Source organism: Anopheles coluzzii, chromosome 3 (assembly GCF_943734685.1).
Source record: "Anopheles coluzzii chromosome 3, AcolN3, whole genome shotgun sequence".
In the NCBI taxonomy this organism is placed as follows: Eukaryota; Metazoa; Arthropoda; class Insecta; order Diptera; family Culicidae; genus Anopheles; species Anopheles coluzzii.
In genome coordinates, this window is record NC_064671.1 from 16,748,271 (window position 1) to 16,769,065 (window position 20,795).

Below are 20,795 nucleotides of genomic sequence, written 5' to 3' on the forward strand. Positions count from 1 at the left end.
TTCGGACTAGTTGGTTCCACGGACCGAAATGCTTTTTTTAGGTTAGCGATGAATTCTGGTGTATCACAAATGGTTACACCGGTAGATGGTAAAAAAACTTCGGACGGCAATCTAAGATTTTGTCCATAAACCATCTCCGCGGGAGAACCTTTTAATTCTTCCTTGTATGACAATCGAATACCTAACAGTATCAATGGAATTCGTAGAGTCCACTTCGGTGATTCATGGCATACTTTTAAAACTTCCTTTAAATGGCGATGAAACCTTTCTACCATGCCATTGGCCTGCGGATGGTAAGCTGTTGTTGTGATGTGGTGTGTACCTAATAATTTGGTTAACTCATCAAACAATCGTGATGTGAATTGTCTACCCCTGTCGGTAGTTATCCTTAATGGACAGCCAAAACGGGAAACGTATTCTTCTACGAAAACTTTGGCAATCGTAGTTGCTGTGATGTCCGATAGAGGATAACACTCTGGCCATCTCGTAAACCGATCTACGATTGTTAGTAAATATGTTTTGTTTTCAGATGGTGGAAGAGGTCCTACAAGATCCATATGTATATGATCGAATCTCCCTTGGGGTATTGTGAAATTTTCGAAAGGAGACTTTGTGTGCCGTGTAATCTTTGATTTCTGGCAACCAATGCATGAACGAGTCCAGTTTGCAACATCTTTATTTATTGATGGCCAAAAATATCTGTCGGTCATTAATTTTCGTGATGCCTTTATTCCAGGATGAGAGGCATTGTGCACGCCCTCAAATGTTTTCTTCCGTAATGGAGTTGGTACATACAACCTGTTTTTACCTGTGGACGATTCAAAAAATAGTTCTGTATCCCCCAGCTTTAACTTGTTGATTTTGTACGAGGAATTACGTTTTGCCTGGTTGTTGGTTAAATTAATTATTTGCTCATCTGAACTTTGATGTTCGGCAAATGATTTGTAATTTAAGTCGTCAATAGAATTTGTTTCCCCCACGCGTGATAGGGCATCTGCGACGACGTTACTATCACCTTTGATGTAGCGGATATCGCTAGTAAATTGTGAAATAAAATCGAGATGTCGATTTTGTCGTGGAGATTTTTCAGTTTTCGATATTAGCGCTGTTGTCAGAGGTTTATGATCAGTATAAATAGTAAACGATCTCCCTTCCAAAAAATATCGAAAATGTTTAATACTCAGAACGATTGCGAGTAGCTCTCTATCAAACGTAGAGTATTTTTGTTCGGTTGGGGACATAACCTTGGAAAAAAATGCTAAAGGTTCATCAAATCCTTCATGGTGTTGCTGAAGAACTGCACCCACCGCAAAATTAGATGCATCCGTGGTTAACGAGAAACTGGCGTTTGTCCTAGGATGCGACAATATCGTAGCGTTCGCCAGATCGGCCTTGACCTGTTGAAAAGCTTTGTCGCATTCCTCAGTCCAACTAAAAGTTTTTGTCTTTTTGTTGGTATTCTGTGCTACCAATTTGTGTAATGGTGCGAGGATGCCAGAAACTTTGGGCAAAAACCGATGATAATAATTAGACATTCCCACAAAACGTTGTAATTGTTTAACTGACGTTGGGGTTGGAAATGTTTGTATTGCATCAATCTTTGTTTTGCAGGGTTTAATCCCTTCTGATGAAATGGTATGACTTAGGAAATCTATAGAAGATACTCCCAACTCGCATTTGGATGGTTTTATTTTAATATCAAATTCAGCTAAACGATTGAAAACCTTTTTTAAATGTTGCATATGCGTTTCCTTCGACGGACTAGCGATTAGTATATCGTCGATATAAACAAAAACAAAATCAAAATCGTTGAACAGACTGTTCATAAATCTTTGAAATGTTTGGCTAGCATTTCTTAAACCAAATGGCATTCGAAGAAATTCATACAAACCGAAAGGTGTTGTGATGGCGGTTTTATGTATGTCTTCCTCGGCTATCGGAATCATATGGTAGGCTCGCACAATGTCGAGTTTTGAAAATATCGTGCAACCATAGAGATTCATGGTAAAATCCTGTACGTGAGGAACGGGATATCGGTCAGGTGTCGTGACCGCATTAAGACGACGATAGTCGCCACATGGCCTCCAATCCTGATCTCCCTTTGGTACCATGTGCAAAGGCGATGACGCTGGTGAGGATGACGGCCGGCAAATACCCATATCAACCATTTGCTGAAACTCTGCCTGAGCAATTTTATGCTTTTTTTGATCTAGGCGACGAGGTTTAGCAAAAGGTAAAGGACCTTTTGTTTCTATATAATGAAACACATTATGTCTTACAGGTTTCCTATAATCCGGAGGTTCCACTAATGTGGGAAACTGATGTAAAATTTTTCCGAACTCTCCTGCATCGACTTGGTAATGTTTAGGTGAAGGGGTGTCTACATTTGCAAGAGCTCCTTTGGTTGTGAAACGGGTAAGAGGATCGATTAGCTTGCGTCCCTTTATATCGACCAAAATTCCTGTTTTAAATAAAAAATCTGCGCCTATTATGGGGCGGTTCACTGAGGCTATAATAAAAACGTGGCTAAAAATTCTCTTAAAACCTAAACATACTTGGATTAACTTCGTACCGTAGGTTACTATAGAGCAACCATTGGCTGCCTGAAGTAATAAATCCGTAGGTTTGTGAGGTTTTCCAGCCAAACTAAGAGGAATGACGGATACGTCTGCTCCTGTGTCCACTAAAAATGTAAGTGAAGTTTTTTCATCCTTGACAAATAATCGAGTAAAGGAGCTGTTGACTGCTCGTGGGATGTCCGCCACTTCCCGTGAGCCTCTTAGTTTTTTTGATCATTTGTGGAAGCCCCCCGCGATAAAGAAAAATTGCATGGTTCAACACACTTGTTTGCTTCATTACCAAAGCGATAATGGTACCAACAAAATGGTTTCCTTTGGCGCAATGGAGTCTTTTGACGAGGATTATTCCTGTTTCTCGAAGCACTTCGGTTTCGCCATCGTGATTGTCGAGGTTGGTGTGAATCTTTTCCCAAATTTTTAATTAAATCACGAATCTCACTAATTTCGCGACGAAGTTCTTCGGTAACCGACCCGCGTGAACTGTTTAGTCCGCTGGTTACTTCTGATATTGCGCCAGACTGTGTACACTCCCACAATCTGTCTGCTATTCTCACTAGTTCCGCGTGGTCTTTGCTGTCTACTGCCACTAATGCAACTTCGATTGACTTTGGAAGTCTTGATTTCCATAGTTTTTGTACAAGTGTGAGTGAAAGGTCAGTCGAGTCACCAGCAATTTGTAGCATGTGACGATAAAATTCAGATGGACATTTATCCCCCATCTCAACATGGTATAATAAATTAGACAACCGTGCTTCTTCGCTACAAGTCAACCGTCTTAAAATGGTTTCTTTAAGGTGCGAATACGGTTTCTCTCGGTCTGGATTTTTAACGATATCCAGAACTTTTGCCAATACTTCCTTCGAGAGCGCAGCTACTAAATAGGAATATTGAGTTCGCTCTCGCGTGATATTCGATATCTCGAATTCCGCTTCGGCTTGGGCAAACCAAACCTCTGGCACTTCCTCCCAAAAATTTGGCAATTTTGTGGAAACGCGTTCTACGGCAAGTGGTTGGCTCGATGGTGTCAACGGTTTTTCAACGCGCTCTCCAACGCGCTCTTCCTCCCCGGCCTTAAGCGACATCACTATGTGGTTTACACTTTAGTAAAAAATTTCCCTGTTCTAACTAACTATGTTCACTTCGCAACGATGAGGATAAATATTAATAGATTTCGCATATAATAATAGTTATAATAATAATTGATGACAATAATACGTATGAGAATAATAATGAAAAATTATTTAAAAAAAAACTAGCGTAATAAAAAAATTCACTATTCGAAAATTCGATACACTTTTAAGCACAAGAATCCTAAATTTAATACTATGAAAATATGAATACGTATGTATGAAGAAAAAAAAAACAAAAATCACCTCACTTCTTTAAACAAAAAAAAAACGATAGATTCACTTTTTTTTAATAGAACAAAATGAGACGTATGCCTTTCTCTTCCTTTCTTTCACGCGTGCCAATATTGTGTAATATATATAAGTGTATTATATAATATATAGTATATAGTGTATGTAAATGTAATATATGTAATATATCTGTATGCAAATGTTATGTAGTTTTTATATATGGATGTATGTGTTACGTAGCAGAAATCAATTTAAAACTTTTTAATCAAAAAAATAATAATAATATGGAACGCGCTCACCAGTAGAACACTCCTGTGCGGTTAGTTCACCGTAATCCGATGATGTTGCTGGAAATCACTCGCCCGGCTGCTAACAATCTGGTTCTTCTTAGCCCGTCCGGCTTCAATAGCGATGGTGGAGGGCTGGCTATGATTTCGTGGCCACAAAAGTGATGACGTTGGCTGGACCGTATCCTCGTAGCAGCAATAGCGATGGCGTCAGGCTGAACCTCGTGGTCGAAATAGCGATGGCGTTGGCTGGGCCTCGTGGTAACAGTAGCGATGGCGTTGGCTGAGCCTCGTGGTAACAGGAGCGATGGCGTTGGCTGAGCCTCGTGGTGACAGGAGCGATGGCGTTGGCTGGGCCTCGTGGTAACATTAGCGATGGCGGGTGTCTCAACTGACGGCCTTTGTGAACGCCGGAAAGTTGAAGGCTTGTTCCGGTATCTCGTGCCCGTGAAACGGCACACGGCTGGACGTTTGTCGTGTGACCGTGAATAAAACGACGGCGCACGGCTGGATTCGTTCCTCGTGGCCGTAAAGGGCGATGGGGCACGATTAGAGCTCTGCCTCGTAGTTACAAGCACAACCGCTGATCTTCGTTGTAGTGGAGCCGTACAGCTGCCCAAACGATGTTCGTGTGTATTTCGGCGTTGAGATGTAACGGTGCTGCGTGCCCGTGCGGTAGAAAAAAACGATGACGATCGGTCCGGATGAGACTGTGTAGCTGTGTCTGCGACGGCGATCGGCTCTCTTTATCACTTTCTCTCGGCACTTTTTCACTCGCGTGGTACTTGTTCACTCGTGAACCTTTAAGTTCACTCGCGGGAATAGTTTCGCGTGGACGGTGCGGTCACTTCGGAATATATCGTTCCAAAAACTAATTGTTGCTGTTACAGCAATCAATTTTGCGTAGCCGGATTCGGGATCACGTCGGGGTCACCAATGTAAGCTTTTAGTCGGAGCTTATCTTTATTTTCACAACTGATTAACAACGTATTAATCGATCCGAATCGGCGGATGGTTGCGAGAGAAGTGAACGAGCGATCGGCGCATCCGATCGCTGCTTCCTCGTTCGTCCTGCACTAAACTGATCTAACATCTGTCAACTCAACTTACTCTATACCACAAGGTGATGTCCACTTAAGGTGGTGAATATGACAGCGACGTTGAGATTGCGGCATCTGATGTGCAGATGGCGCTGATCACCACAACCCACTTAGATAGCTGCTCGTAACCCGCTATACAATGCAAACAGCAGACAGGCTGAAATTTCAGCCTACGAACTTACAACGGAAAGGGCTCCAATATCGACAAATTCGATAGCTATGGTCTACAAGGACGGACAAAATCAATTCTCAACCGAGTCGTCCTAGTAACTCTTTATCCTGCTGTGCCATAAAGAATTATTCATTGCACCATACAGGGTTTCCCACGATGTATTGGTCAGTTCCCATGATTTTTTGGTAGGTTCCCATCAATATTTGGTGGGTTCGCATAGATTTTTGGTTCGTTCCCATAATTTATTGGTATTTTCCAATTGGATATCAATTTTATTGGACCAAAAAATTCTGGGAAACGGCCAAAAAATCGTGGGAACGTACCAAAAAAATATGGGGATTCACCAAAAATTGATGAGATCCAACCAATAAATCATGGGAAACCCTGTAAAGAAGAAAAATAAGAAGAAGAAGAAGAAGAAGAAGAAGAAGAAGAAGAAGAAGAAGAAGAAGAAGAAGAAGAAGAAGAAGAAGAAGAAGAAGAAGAAGAAGAAGAAGAAGAAGAAGAAGAAGAAGATGCAGCAAAGAAAACAACATCAAATTTTGATTTAAAAAAACAATTTTACACAACCAGTCTAGCGCTAAACTATTGTTAGGCCAAGCTCTCCGTGAAGCACACAAACTTCAATTAATAATTAATAAACATTTCGAACTTATAAAATCTTCCAAATTGTACTTACTCATCATAAATGCATGCATTTTAGGGTGACTGCTGTTGACACTGCTAACCCACGAAGTACTAGGCACCTCCATACGCCTGATGGTTCGTTTCTCAGCAGCGATAGTTTCGAAAGTAACTTCTGAAACATTTATATACCGTCACTATACTAATTGTACTTGTGTTTTCTCACATTTTTTCTCAATAAGTTTACTTTGATACTGTTGCCCGATTGAGGGAACATACAACTTCTCCGACTGTGAAGGTTCAGTACGTTGACCTTAGAATAGGTTAGTGAGCAGTCTTAGAACACTAGTCCTTTTACATCTTCATTTACAGTAAATCTACTGTTGTAGCACATCTGTTTTCGTATCTTTGTACTAACTTTACGTTTAAAACAAATCCAATAAGTATTGTTAATGCAGTAAAACGAACTATACTTTACACCGCAAAAGGACTTAAACGCCCATTCAGCCATTCCCGGTGGGTGATACAGCAAGAAAGCAACTGCAAGCTCGCTTGTTACAATAGGAAGTTTATTTTCCCCCTTTTTCCCCCCGCCTGCTCGCCCATCATTTGCCCAGGTGTTTGCGGTTACAAATGATTCTTTTCGACATGGCAAATAATGGTATTTTTTTACTTTCCGCCGTGTCTTTCTATCCAGCTCACAATGCACCCTCTGCAGGGCGAGTTGCTGCAAGAGTTTTTTTTTTACTTACATCCCCTTTGTCAAAAATGTATTAACGGGGGTTTTATGTTTCTACTCTTTTGAATTTCGAACCATTCCAAGCATTCTCTGAAGAAAGTGGAAATAATTTCAATATTATTAACAATTCAATAAGCAATGTGTATGTTGTAACTGAAGCTTTCTTACCCAAAAAAAGACAAGAAAGAAACTGCACAAAAAGATTTACATCAGCAATTTCAGCTAGCGGAACAAAACAGTACCATTTTTATACAAAATCCTGGCCCCCGGGGCAATCAAGCGACCGATTCTCGGAACTCAATTCCCATTTATTTGGACAAGGCATTCACACGAAAAAAAAACACTCAAACAAAACTACCAACATTCAGGTGTTTAATTTCACGCCGGCCATTCTTCGGTTCAAATGATGCGCAAGAGAGAACAACAACACGTGGTGTGGTGATAAAGTATCGCTGTAAGTTAATTTCGTTTACACCACCGCGTGCTTTTTACGCCCGCTTAGACGCACCCCGGCGGCCCCCGATCAACACGAAAAATCGAACGCAATAAATAGACACGGTGGGGCGAGGGGCCGGTTCGTCAATATTTAATAAGAATCGATGGCACCCGGACAAAACCGCCCCGTGCGTAACGGCGTGCGCACAAGGACGAGAGCATGAACATGGTTTGCCTAAATTCAATCATTGACACCAAGCACCTACCTACCAGCCGACTGGCTAGGCAGAGTAGGCTGTGCCGATTTATCTTGTCTTGTCGCACCTTTCACAGCCCCACTACCAAGACGAAGACGTGAAGCTAATAAGAATTTTATGAAATTTTCTCTCTCTTCTCGCATTGCTGCTTCACACAACCGGACGAGATTGGTGGGCTGGCTGAAAAGAAAAATGGAACGACGCTGCCTTCTACCCAAAATCGCTTCGACCTTGGAAGGGAAGGTCGTAATTGAATCAAGCCGGCACACGGTGCGAACCCAACGGTGGATGAAAGCGAACGATAAATAGGTGATTGTGTGTGTTTGTGTGCACCAAACGCGTAAGAGACGAAAATACTTTAACGCTAATTTATTATTTTAATATTTGTTATTATGCTAATGTTCAAAATTTTAACCGTTTTTTTCTTTTGTTGCTGCTCCTCCTCCTCTTCATTTCTCGCTTTATTGTAACCTGTTGCTGTGGTGAGGCGCTGTGGCGGATTGGGTGCGTTTGCGGTTTGCGGCTGAACTGAAGCTACGCTGGGGACGCTACGTTCCCGCCACACCCGACTGCAAAAGCACCTCACCGGTGAGACGGTGACCACCGAACAGTGACGGTGGTGGCAATAAAAAGGGTGTGGGTTGTGCACTGTCCCATCACCCGCTAGATTCTAATTGTTTTAGAACGCCCGCGCGCTCGTCTAACTCTAATCGCGTATTAGTTGCGTGTATTTGTTGGTAGAGGCCCTGGTATGCGGTACAATCCGTCCGTCAAATCCCTCCGTAAATCGCATCACATCAGAACGTCCGTCCGTCTCATTCTTATCCGTCCCCGTGACAGAGACATTCACATCACGTGTTTTTTGGCAAGCGCGTCGCATTTAAAAGGCGGTCACGGAAGAAGTGGGAGAGGGAGAGAGAGAGAGAGAGAGTAAAAGAGAGAATACGATTCAACTGGGGGACCCGAGTCCCTCAGCCTCCTTCTCACACCTCCTCAATGTTGGGCCACACGTTGTGGCTAACCGGCGGTGTCTGCAGTGGTCCTTTCGTTTCTCTGCACTCCTTCAGAAATTGGGCTACACCCTGGTAGTAGCTGTAAAGAGAGCGGGAAGGAAAAAAGGGCCATTAGAATTTCATCGTGCACGCACACCCACACACACAATCACGACGCATTTTTCATATTTAAATGATGTCCCACACTCCCGCTGAAATGTCACAAAATTTAACGGAAAAAAGTAACGGAAATGTAATAAACTCTTAAGGTAAAGAGAGCGCCTACGAACCTACGGGAACTAGGCGGGAGAGAGAGGCTTTTGCCTGCTGAATAATGGCAAACGATTAATCATTAGCCATCGCTTGCGCATCACACTTTCCCACCGGTCGGTGCACCACACAACAACGCTCAACGTTCGAGCACCGAAATCACGCTTTTACGCACAAAAGTATACGCAATACACGGCGCGCGCACTACCAGAGCGCAAAAGATGACGATGATGATGGTTCTGGTCTGTAGCCGTTCCGCGGTTGGTAAAAGGTCGATTGTGGAAGTTAATTTTCTATATAAATTATCTCTTTATAGAATTAATCGCAACGGCTACTGACTAATATAGAGAGCAAAGGGAGGGCTTTTTTGGCAGCTTGCTCAATACTCTGGCTCCCTCTGGGAAGGTTTGCGGGCAGGGTGACTCGTGTGCGTTAACTTCGGCTGATGTTTAATGATGATTTCCTTTCCTTATTTTTTTGTTCCTATAATTTACCTTTAAAAATGGAGCTTCTAATGTGTAATTTGCAGAAAAAATGGTAAAAAAACAAGTAAAAACATAACGTTTTCTATTGAAGTCCTTCCGAACGGTTAGCTACATCCATTTAAGGCATTTTCCCCGATTTCTCCTTCAAAAGAATTCGCTCTATTCGCAAGAAGAGAATGGCGAAATTATTCCCATCCAATGAACTAATCTCGCACTTACACCACACCGAAGGAAATTCCCTTTTCACACACACACACAGTCGTTCCGTGGCACTCACGCCTAATCCGATTACCTGATGCATGCACACATTAACTAGGATAATGCGTACGCAGCGCAATAACCGCAGCCATGACGGTACATTAAGCATATAGACACACGCACACACAGCTAGAGAGACACAGAGCCACCGATGTTAATGGGCCATGGTGTGGTATTCTAGTATCTTCCCCCCCCCCCCCCCCCCCCCCGGCAATCTTCCCGTAGTTGTCCGGCACGCATTGATACGCGCGAACCGTCCGGAAGCCATCCATGTGCTCTCTCTCCCGTCCGTTGATGGTTATGGTGGTTTTGTGAAGGTGTTCCCCAGGGGGGGGAATTTTGGGACAGCCTCGTGAAAGATGGGTTTGATGTTTTATTCACCTTCCCACAAGCTCTCAGCACACAGTTACAGTGCTTAGATGCATCATTTGATGATTTGATGTGTATCGGTGTGTGTGCGGCGTTGGATGCTGGTTGCGTTCTGCTGACCGTCACTGCGCATTGCATGGAAGTATGTTTCGCGTTTGGTTAAAGTTATCCCAGAATCCTACGAGATTAAAACTTTCCGTTGCAGGATTACCGCTTAGTGTGGCGCAGTGCCAAGCGAAAGTAATTCCCCACTGATTGCTATCGAACCAACCAGACGTACAAACAGGCGTGTTACGAAACTTTGCAGTTCGCACGCCACAATGCTTTTCAATAATATAACAGAGGGCTCCCATTTTGATGTTACATTTAGCTAATCAAGCCACGTTACAATCTTTATTGGATGGGAAATTACAAACATTAAAGGTCCCATTTCTACAGTCGTCCAGTATTAAGTCGTCTCTCAAGAACCGAATTTAGCTCGTAGATAGTAGTTTTAAGACATCTGGTGAAAACAATTTGTAGTTTGAAACAGTCTTGTAACAATCAAGTTACATTTCAACAGCTACATCAATCGAAACCAACATGAATTCCTTCCAGGAAGGTCAACAGTGCACAATCTAGTGAAATGAACCTTATGTAATGGGAATTGGACTCTATAGCACCCTTGTTGGACAATTCCAATAGGAATTTTGAAGGAGCCTGTCCAACAAGGGTGCCCTAGAGTCCAATTTCCACCATATGAAATTCACTTCCAGTAACAAAGAGTCAAGGAAGTGTCCCACAACTATGAGAACCCCTGGAAAACCCTGTATGCTCGCCAAACTTGACAAATGCTGATCTATGAGGGAACTGGTTGACGATTGCTCAATTGATTATAGTCAGTTAGCTTGAGGCCCTATCTGTCCAGATCTCTTCGTGCTTCTTCTGATATACTGCAAGAAGTTCCTCAAATTCTTTTAAATGGTAATGTTTGTGCTAAGTTAGGTATCGAATTGAAAGGTTGCTGACAAAATCTAAATGCTATATGATGGGTGGATAAACCTGAACCTGAAGTCCTAAGACCCTAAGAGCGATTCAAGAGTAATAAATTTAGTAGGTCTAAGTCCTAGAGGCGACGGAGTCATTAAAGATTCCCGTGAATGGAATCGTACCATTGCCAACTACTCCATAATGACTATAAGCCTTGCTGTAGGTATATTAGGCCAACCCACCGAGAACAGTTGTCTAGTTATAGCTATTTTGATGAGATAACCCTACCAACTATTACTAAATCCTACTGGACATCATCCAAAAATATTAAGAATACTTTTCACATACCAATTTTGATGATTCTCTTCATCAACTTGAGATTCCAAGGACATGATTGATTGACAAATGCGGAAGAGAACGAGCTCCAAATGAGAGCTCTACACACAAACGTTATGAGACGCGAATAAAGCCATTCACAACAACCTGCATCTTTTAACATCTGAGAAATGATACCAGACTATAGCATCGTAGCTTGGTTCTGGTAATTTCGCTTTTTCGTCCAGCCTTTAGGTTTCGGTCTTTACACTAGATGCTAGAGAGGGCCATCCGGGATTCGGGGATGGAGACTCCAGGAACCATCTTCTATAAGTCAACCCAGATCCTAGCATACACTGACATAAATAGACATCATTGGTCTGCGGCTCTCTTATGTAGCAGTGGCCTACCAAGGGATCAAGCAGGCGACAGAGAACCTCGGATTGCAGATACACGATGCAAAGACCAAACTGATGGTATCACACATCAGCGGCCCTACCGATATGAGTCACATATGCGTGACGTACAGATAGGTGAACGCACTTTTGAAGTCGTCCCAGAATTCACCTATCTCGGGTCAAAGGTCAGCAAAGATAATAGCATGGAAGCAGAGTTGCGCGGATATACAGAGAAGAATGCGCAAGGATACAGCACTTATATAGTACCGGTTCACAAGACAAGACAGAGGAGGCATGGTAGGCCCAAATTGACAGGATGGCGTGGAGGCGTCCGCCATTAAGGCCGGGATAACGGATTGGCAGACGAAGCAGGCAGGCGAGATCGTGAGCGGTTTCGGACACTCCTGAGGGAGGTCAAGAACGCAAAGCGGTTATAGCGCCGGATAAGTAAGTAAGTAAGTTTAGATCTTGGTGAAGTAGTTGAAGATGAAACACAAAGTTAGAGTGATCAGGTTAGATCAGCAAGATTGGACTGGGGACTGGGTGAGATAGACATAGTTATCCAAAAGCTTCAGTTAAGGACCTTTTAGGCCATCAGGCTCAGTAAAACTTCTGAAAAATAGATCAGTCGATCAGTATACTTTAAACTCAATCGAGAGATGGGGAAGATCACAACTTGCCGAAGACTGTGGAGTAGCTTCTATGGGCAAAGAAAGTCTTCTTGGTCGTTCAATATTTAGTACCAATGTAAAAACAATCATCTGTTTTGCTGGCAAACGACGTTAGCTTCATTTCAGTTATTTCGGCAATCTTCTTTTTCTGCTTTGGCACACTAACGGTTGTCGGTCAAGGCCTACGTATGGAGGAGACACGGTCCATTCGGGGCTTGAAACCATGACGACCATGTTGTTAGGTCGTATGAATTGACGACTGTACCCCTTCGGCAACCATCGTTCATGTTTATTTGATGAATTTGATGTTCCAATTTTATAACAAAACACACCCCGAAACGAATAACCTAATTCCGTTTGTCTTACTATAATGCCCAAGGTAACGCAACCGGAAATTATTACTTTGACCACTTCAAATCTCTACCGCAATAGCTGATCCCCATAGCAAAGGGGTTCATGAACAAAATCAGCAACAACAGCATAACAAGAAACTCCTCTTTACCCAATTTTGAATCCATTTTCCATTTTCTTAACCTTTTTGGCGAAAAAACTCCCCCCTGCACACATTGCTACTCCTACATGCATCTCCATTAAGGCCTTATTGTGTGGAATAAAAAGGTCGTTTGGTTCAGCAGCTTACACAACCACGTGCCACCCATTATGTCTGTCACCGGACCGAACGTAGTACCGGTGCGTAGTACTCAGTACTGGTAGAGTACTACTGCGGCATGGTAAAGCGATTGATGATGAAAAATGAGTTAAAATCTGTCCGCTTTTTTACTCCACTCCACCCGTGTGTCTATGTGTGGAGAGGAAGAACGGGGGGCTGCCGACAGACGCGCAGGGCAAAAACAATGCACAATGTAAAATTAATCCCGTCAAGTGTGCGCAAAGCCGGGTCCATCCCCCCCCCGGGCACTGAACGATGGCCCCCTAAAATCTAACCATCATCATTACCCTTTTGACGAACCATTTTCCACAATCAGGTACAGAATGGATGAGCCGCGTACGGAGGGGACAGGTGGCGGCGGCTACCTCTTTCCCGCGTGGTGGAACCGCGAAAAAAAACGGGGCGAGGAGCCAGTGAATGGTTTCCATTTTGTGACAGAAATTTCCTTCGTCAGCATTAATGCCATCAAACGTCACCGTGCGTTTCCATATTTAACGCAGGGCAGGGTAGAGTTTAAATGCGGCTACCACCCATTTGCACATTAACGCACACCAAGGGTTGGGTGGTATGGTTCCCGGCTAGGGTTAAAGGAATCTCCCTCACACGCACGTAATATGTGCGCTTGTATGTCCAACCCGCATGCAGCAGGGAGTCGCAATCCCCACACAAACGGTGAAATTTGTACGATGATGATGATGATGATACCCATTGAAGCGGAAAAAAGGGAAATCACAACAATCATTTCAATTTATGTAAAAGAGGATATCAAGTGATGTAGAATAATCCTATCAATACTCCCCTTCGCCGCGCCCCGGCAAGGGTCTTGGGAGTGAAAGCACTCGCGCCACCACGTGTGCGGTCGGTGCTGGCTGAGAAGGCTGAGGAAGTGATGATGATGAGCACACAACCGCGCGGATGGGGAACGGATGGACGCGGTAAAGCATTAACAGATTGGCGGCGTTGACGGCGTATTAGTGCGCATTGTCCTTTTGCTTCTCTTCCACTGCCTCCTGGCCAAGCATTTGGGAAATGGGAATTTCCTGCCCCATTAGACGCGGGCGCATTGCAGGGCTTAATTACCATTGTGTCAAAATATGCTCCTGCTGCGTTAACTGTCTGTGAGGCACGGTTGGGTGGTCGGGCACAGGATTTGATACACAATCGATTTCGGTGCAATTTCGGTGCGGGACATTTCGTATTTCGTTCGACATTCAAATGACAGTTTGCGCTGAAATGGTTAAAAACAGTTAGGCTATTTTCTTGGGATTAAACATAAGCGAAATACTGAATTGGATCCAAAAGCAGCGTTTTAAACCTTTTATACGACAAAACTTGTCGTATGTCTATTTTGGGTCATTTTTAAGACATTTTTAGAGCAGTTCACTGCACATTAGTAGACGAGCATTGGATGATCGATGCTTTCGTTAGAGTTACTTTCAAAATGCATTACCGATCCTCGATTAGTCCTTAGAAATGATCGTACTAGTGACGGGTAAACTTCTCCGACTCCGATTATTATTAGTCAGATTCCGACTCCAGCAAAATGGGACCAGTAGATCCGCCCGGAGTCGGAGTCGCCCGGAGTTGGTTTGAGCCGCCCGGAGTCTTCCAGAGCCGTCTGGAGTTGTTCGTAGTCGTTCGGAGTCGGAGTCGTCCGGAGTCGTTTGGAGTCGTTTGGAGTCGTTCAGAGTCGGAGTCATCTGGAATCGTCCGGAGTCGTTCAGAGTCGTTTGGTGTCAGTCGGAGTCATTTGGAGTCGCCCGGAGGCACTTCGTATATAGGCCTTTGTTTCGAAGGCCGACTCCGACTCCGGACGACTCCGAAAAACTCCGATTCCGAACGACTCCGCGTGATTCCGGGCGATTCCCGATGATTCCGGGCGATTCCGGACGATTCCCGTCGATTTCGGACGATTCCCGACGATTTCGGGAGATTCTGGTCGATTCCCGATTATTCTGAACGATTCCGAACGACTACGGAAAATGCAGGGCGGACCTACATTCCAGAGTCGATTCCGGATTTCTCGGAGTCGGATCGCAGTCGATTCCGGATTTTTGCTAACTTTACCCATCACTAGTTCGGAGTCAAAGTCGCCCAGAGTCACTCGGAGTCGGTATCGCCCGGCGTCAATCATCGAATCAAAGGCCTGTATACGAAGTGCACGTGCAAAGTGAAAGACAAACAACGAAATAAAATGCCTGATAACAAGCACATTGCACCGGACGGTTCTAGTTGACTCCGACCGACTCCGGACGATTCCGGACGATTGCGTACGACTCCAGACAACTCCGATCGACTCCGAAAGACTCCGATCGACTCCGAATGACTCCAAACGACTCCGGACGACTCTGAACGACTCCGGACGACTCCGAACGACTCCGGACGACTACAACTCCGACTCCGGACGGAACTAGTGGTTCCTATTTTGTCGAAGTCGGAATCGGACTAATAATAATCGAAGTTAGATCGGAGTCCTGTATGCGATCCATAGGTCCTATTACCAACTATTAGGACCAACTATTAAAATGAATATTAAAATTCTGAACATTTTAAATACATTAAAACTAATATCTAATAATATTATGAAATTACAGTTCTGTTTGCGATAGATGCTCCGGCTCCTACCACATCAGACGTAAATCATTTCCTATTTGGACCGTTCTTCCGGTAGCAAGAACCAAACAATCAGTTACATTCAAAAAATACAACCCATAGCTCTTATACTCGCTTTAGTCCTAAAGTCGTAAAAGGAAAATGATAAATTAAACAATTAAATACCTTCAACCCGTTATCCGGTTGTTTGCTTTGTTGTTTAGATCGATCGCAAAAACGCACACGATCAAGAACAAGATTAATAACGAAGCGGTGAATAAACTATTAATCTTTCCTTTTCTACGATCCACTCCTCATTCGCTCACTGTAATCCAATTAAATAATAAATAAACCGTTGCGTGACCTGCTCCTTTCCCAGACACAGCAGTTACACAACTCCCCACAAACCATCAAACTATCCCCAAAACACCATCATCAAAAAATAAAACATTAATTACGCGCCCCACTAAAACCTACTCACCCATTCACAGCCCACGTGTCGTTATGCGAACCGCCAACGATTTGCAGCATCTGTTTGCGCGTGCTGCCACATCGCGTGTGCAGCATCGTCATCATCCGCGGAGGCACTAGTGTGTCGGCCAGGCCGGAAACGAACAGTATCGGCGCGGACACGAACTGTATCTTGTCCACCGACAGGTACTGGTTGCGGTACAGCACCAGCGGCAGGTACTGCACCGCCGGGTGTATCAGCTCCACCGCCATGTCCGGTATGCTCGTGAACGTGTTCTCCACAATCACGCCCATCAGCTTCGCACCGTACACCGCATCGGCGGCCAGATCGATCGACACGGCACCGCCGAGCGACCGGCCAAACACTACGATCTGCCCATGGTCCAGATCGTGCCGGCTGAACAGATGGTCCAGCACGGAGCGGGCATCGGCAAAGAAGCCCTTCTCGCTTGGCGTGCCCGTCGACAGGCCGTACCCGCGGTACTCCACCATCAGCACGTTGCACTGGAGCGTGTGATAGAAGCCGGTAGCGTTCTGCAACCGGTGCCCCATGTTGCCGGCATTGCCGTGAAAGTACACGATCGTTGGCACGTAGCGGCCCTTATCGCCCGGGTGCCGGATCCAGAACGCGTGCAGTGAGACGGCATCGCGCGTTTTCAGGTGCAGCGTTTCGTAAGGCAGCCCGTGCATGGAGGGAACGGGTATGAAGATGCGCGAGTTGGCCGGCAGCTCCGGATGGTACAGCAGGTTGTCCTGCGCGTGGTACAGAATGCCTGCAAAAGCAAATGGTCGATTGTTAATACTTGCTGGTGGGTAGAGAAAAACGGGGGCCCACGCTTACCAGAAACGGCGAATAAAAGCAGCAGGAAGGCAAAAAAGCCCCCATACACCACGTAGATCAGGAAGGCGGACAGCAGGGCAGCTCCACTGGCGGCCCATATCCGCATCGCTATTCCGGCCAGCACCCGCACAATCTTCCAGTCGCGGAATGACATTTTGAGGACGGTTTCCTTTTGCTCTGGTTTGGGCTGCAACGTCGCCGGGTGTTTATTGACGGGCAACAGTCGGGTTGGGACACGCACACACTCTCTCCTCAGGAACGGTGGACAAAAAGCTCGTTAACAGCACGCTTTGCCAACCTTTCTTAGCAACATTTTACGATAACGATTCGTTTCGGGCTGGCGTTTGTGCAACGTTGCTCTGAAGACACACATGGTCGCAGCTTAAAACCGGTCGGCATGGTGTTGCGGGCACGTTTGAATCGGGTTCAACTGTCGCACCGTTGTTCGGCCATCGGAGTGTTTGGTTTTGTGCGGAAATGGACGAAAGAAAACGACACGCAAATCGATGGGAAAGTAAAAATGTTGCCGTTCTACTGGTTACGGAGTGTGTGGCGTACGGTAATGTTTGTTGTTTTTCCGTTTCTCTTTCTTAGAACGTTTTGACAGTTGAGCGGCGGGTGCGCTACCCGGCAGGCAATTGACGTTTCATACTACGGCGAGGGGTGTTGAAACGCATGGAAGAGCAGGAAGAAACACGGACGAGCGGTGATGAACTGCAACTGTGTGCGTGCAACAGCACCAAACGGCATGTGACGACGTACAGTGTGCTGATGTGTGTGTGTAATTTTAGGCAGCGAAGATGGATCGAGGTTATGTTTACAAAGTGAAAGAGTTTGATGCAGAAGCGTCTTTGTGATAAACATGTATTTTAGTTGCATATTTTCAGTGTTAATGTTTGTAATGTGAACTTAAAAGTAATGATCAATGGTGCTATTCACTTGTGTGCTGTTGGTGAATATTGGAGCGTTGAAATATTGAAGCTTCCTATGTTAGTTTGTTGTGCTTAGTGTGAAGCAAAAATGTGTGCTAAAGTGTTATAAATTAGAAATATTTATACGTATCCGTCTAATGTTCGGTTGTACCCATCTAATTTTCCATATTTTTTGGTGTCCTTATCGTTTACCAGGAGAAAAAGATTGGAGGTTAGATACGTGCAGCTATTTCGCCTCCGCAGGAAGGTATGTCCGAAGACACACAAATCCGATTCACCTCGTATGCACCCAGCGGATTTCATGCGAAGGATATTGGAAAGCCATCAAAGAAGTGGGCATGATGGTAAGGAAACTTTGATTATTTTTACTTTTAGATTTCTTATCCTTATTTTTGTTTACAACAACTTTGGATCGTCGGCGCGGGCCTTATGGGAACTGCGCGGTCAGAGCAACAACCGGATGAGCATTTCGTTCCAGGTGGAAATTATATCAAGTTTGGGAATTGAAGAGAGTTGTAAACAATCGATGGTAACATTTATATATAGCTTATGAATGCATGTGTTTATCTAACTATTCACTAAATCGTTTATTTATTAATTTGAGCATTAGCTCAAACATCGACGTATGTTGTTTGTTGTTCTTTTAAGAAAATTGCTCCAACGGAACAGCTTATCCCGGCCTTTCTCGGGTTTAGTTGCTGTTGTTTGACCCCGACGATTGACACCAGAGGTTGCTATGGTCGTATTGTCGTCGTGTAATCGTGTTATTGCTGTTAACGCATTTTGTTTATATCTATTAAGATGCAACAGCATTATTTATTTTCCGGAATATCGTTAGCGTTGTTCCTCCTCGGTCAAACGGTTGACAATACAATAAAGTACTATAAATGATAGAACACGATGGCTGTTAGTAATTTGCAAAATGATACCAACAGCCATTTTACATTTTTTATCTTAAATAAGCATTGCCCCTGAAAGCTACCAAAGCAAATGTGTATTACTTACCACTAGCTATGTGATAGGTACAATAAAAGGTACAATTTTTCATTTAATTTGTAAAATTAGAAAAGAATAGATCAAAGGTGATTGATAAATATAGTATCAATAGGACATTGCGATTAATAAAAATGGAAAAGCAATGTGTTTATCAATAAATAATATGTAATGTATGTAATATGTATAAACAGCAACTATAAATAGGTAGAGCAATTTAACCAAATAAATATATGTTTATTTTTTCCTTCTATGGCAGCTTGTTTTAACATTTCCCTGCATGTTTACTCTTGCCGGTGCATGTGTCAGTTTTCTTTTTAAATATTCTTTATCATATTCTATATCTACGTCTATTCCCACGTGGTTTGTGGCGATAGACTTAAATAAGCACTGTATTTGGATAGTTACTAAAAGCTATTTTTGTCCTGACGATCCTTCCCAGCTACACCGTGCAAGAAAAGTCTTATCAAACATCACGTCTAAAGCCTTATGCATCCTGTTGTTGGCATCCTGGCTGCTGATATCTGCATCTATTATTTAAGTATAACTGCAAAATGCAAAATCATCTCCAGCTATTTTTGCTAAAAATGTATCAAACTGTTGTTCATTTCCAATTTTTTAAATTGCTAAACTCTCCGCATTTCTCCTTATACCCTTCATAGGATTCAGTATTGTGGGCTGCTCATTTAAAATCACCATTATCTGTGCGCTGCGTGCATCTATTTTCATTAACAGCATCCGACAACGAAGGCAGCAGCTTCCAGAATACTCTGTAGAAGTAATTGAAAGGACTGCTTGATTTGCTCCTGCTGCAGCCTGGTGTTCATCGTCGGTGATCATCATTATTGGCGACGAAGGCAGCACAGGTTCGTACACCAAAAACGTAGCAGAACTCGTAAACGGTTTCTGATCACTTTTCCTGGTTATATTTTCAGGCAAATTTATTACAACAGGACCATTTGCTCGTTCAGTCGTTATGTACGATGTACCGGCGCTTGTCGATGGCACTTGGTTACCACCGTCATCTATCTTGCCTGGCGGACGGATGTGGCTAGGAACACAGGTAAAAGATTGCTCAGACATAGCAGTACTCGTTGATGGTTTTTGAACATTAACGCTGATTATTTTGGCTGGTGTACGACTCACAATACAAACAGATCCTCTAGCAGCCGCTATCACCGATGCAGAAGCACTGGTGTGTAATTGTTGTCTTACAACAGCGGACATCATACCACGCTGATTCTTCGGAGCATGAACTTCGACAAGCGATGCAATCGATGGTACTGCAGAACCCGCCAATGTCTGTTGTCTACCGATCTTCATGCCTGATTCCTGCGGTAGAGCATCAGCAACCGGTACCACTGATGGTGCAGCAGTACTAGTTGATGGTTGCTGTCCATGTTGCTGGCCTAACGGACGGAATGGTGCAGGAACACCAGGTAATGTTGACCGATGATGATTACCATCACCGGCATTCGAGACCAGCGCTGATACTTCATCCGTTACCTTCAGATGTTCAACAACACGGACTGGCATTCTTTGTTGACTCGCGCTGACCGGCCACTGAAACCACCGATGGCACTGCACTTGTCGTCGGAAGTTGTTCAACAACACGGCCTGGTACATCTGACTGACGAAGCTACTTATCACATACCAGCGTTTTATGTCCCCATTCTTGGTGTTTCCGGGTTACTCGCCAACGCGCTGTAGTCGGATCATACTGCACCTGTCCTGCTTCGATTAATGCCTCCCCAAAGACAAAATTAGAGCACGCGTTCTTATTCCTCATCTTCCGGCGCCGTTTGGAGAATGTGGGAGTCACTGCTTTATAAAAACCACCGGTCTACCACAAACTGGAAACAGCGGAAAACCCCGTGGGTCACCGGTCACCATGCTAAATTGAAGCAAAGTTGAAGTAAGTCTGACAGTATCTAAAGACAGTTTGATAAATTAACATTGTTTTATTTTTCATTTCAGCTAATCTGCCGTACGAAATAGCAAAATAAATATTTCATTTT

The 20,795-nt window shown here is 44.0% G+C and overlaps 1 protein-coding gene across 1 annotated transcript; it reads right to left on the reverse strand.

The window, feature by feature from the left end:
• Positions 1 to 7,905: 7,905 nt before the first annotated feature.
• On the reverse strand, positions 7,906 to 17,452 carry LOC120958257 (protein ABHD13). Its single transcript, XM_040380920.2, has 3 exons — positions 16,853 to 17,452; positions 16,022 to 16,784; positions 7,906 to 8,643 (listed from the first exon to the last, which is right to left on the reverse strand). The coding sequence occupies exons 1-3, from the start codon at positions 17,004 to 17,006 to the stop codon at positions 8,535 to 8,537; spliced, it is 1,026 nt and encodes a 341-aa protein (XP_040236854.2). The 5' UTR covers positions 17,007 to 17,452; the 3' UTR covers positions 7,906 to 8,534.
• Between the last annotated feature and the right edge of the window lie 3,343 nt (positions 17,453 to 20,795).

What these genes read in the sequence shown, in the direction of transcription:
- LOC120958257 (XM_040380920.2), bottom strand. Translation starts at nt 17,006, where the DNA reads ATGTCATTCCGCGACTGGAAGATTGTGCGGGTGCTGGCCGGAATAGCG. An exon ending in GCTTTTATTCGCCGTTTCTG is followed by an intron (nt 16,785 to 16,852) that starts GTAAGCGTGGGC and finishes TTGCTTTTGCAG; the next exon opens with GCATTCTGTACCACGCGCAG. An exon ending in GACACGTGGGCTGTGAATGG is followed by an intron (nt 8,644 to 16,021) that starts GTGAGTAGGTTT and finishes CTCTCTTTACAG; the next exon opens with CTACTACCAGGGTGTAGCCC.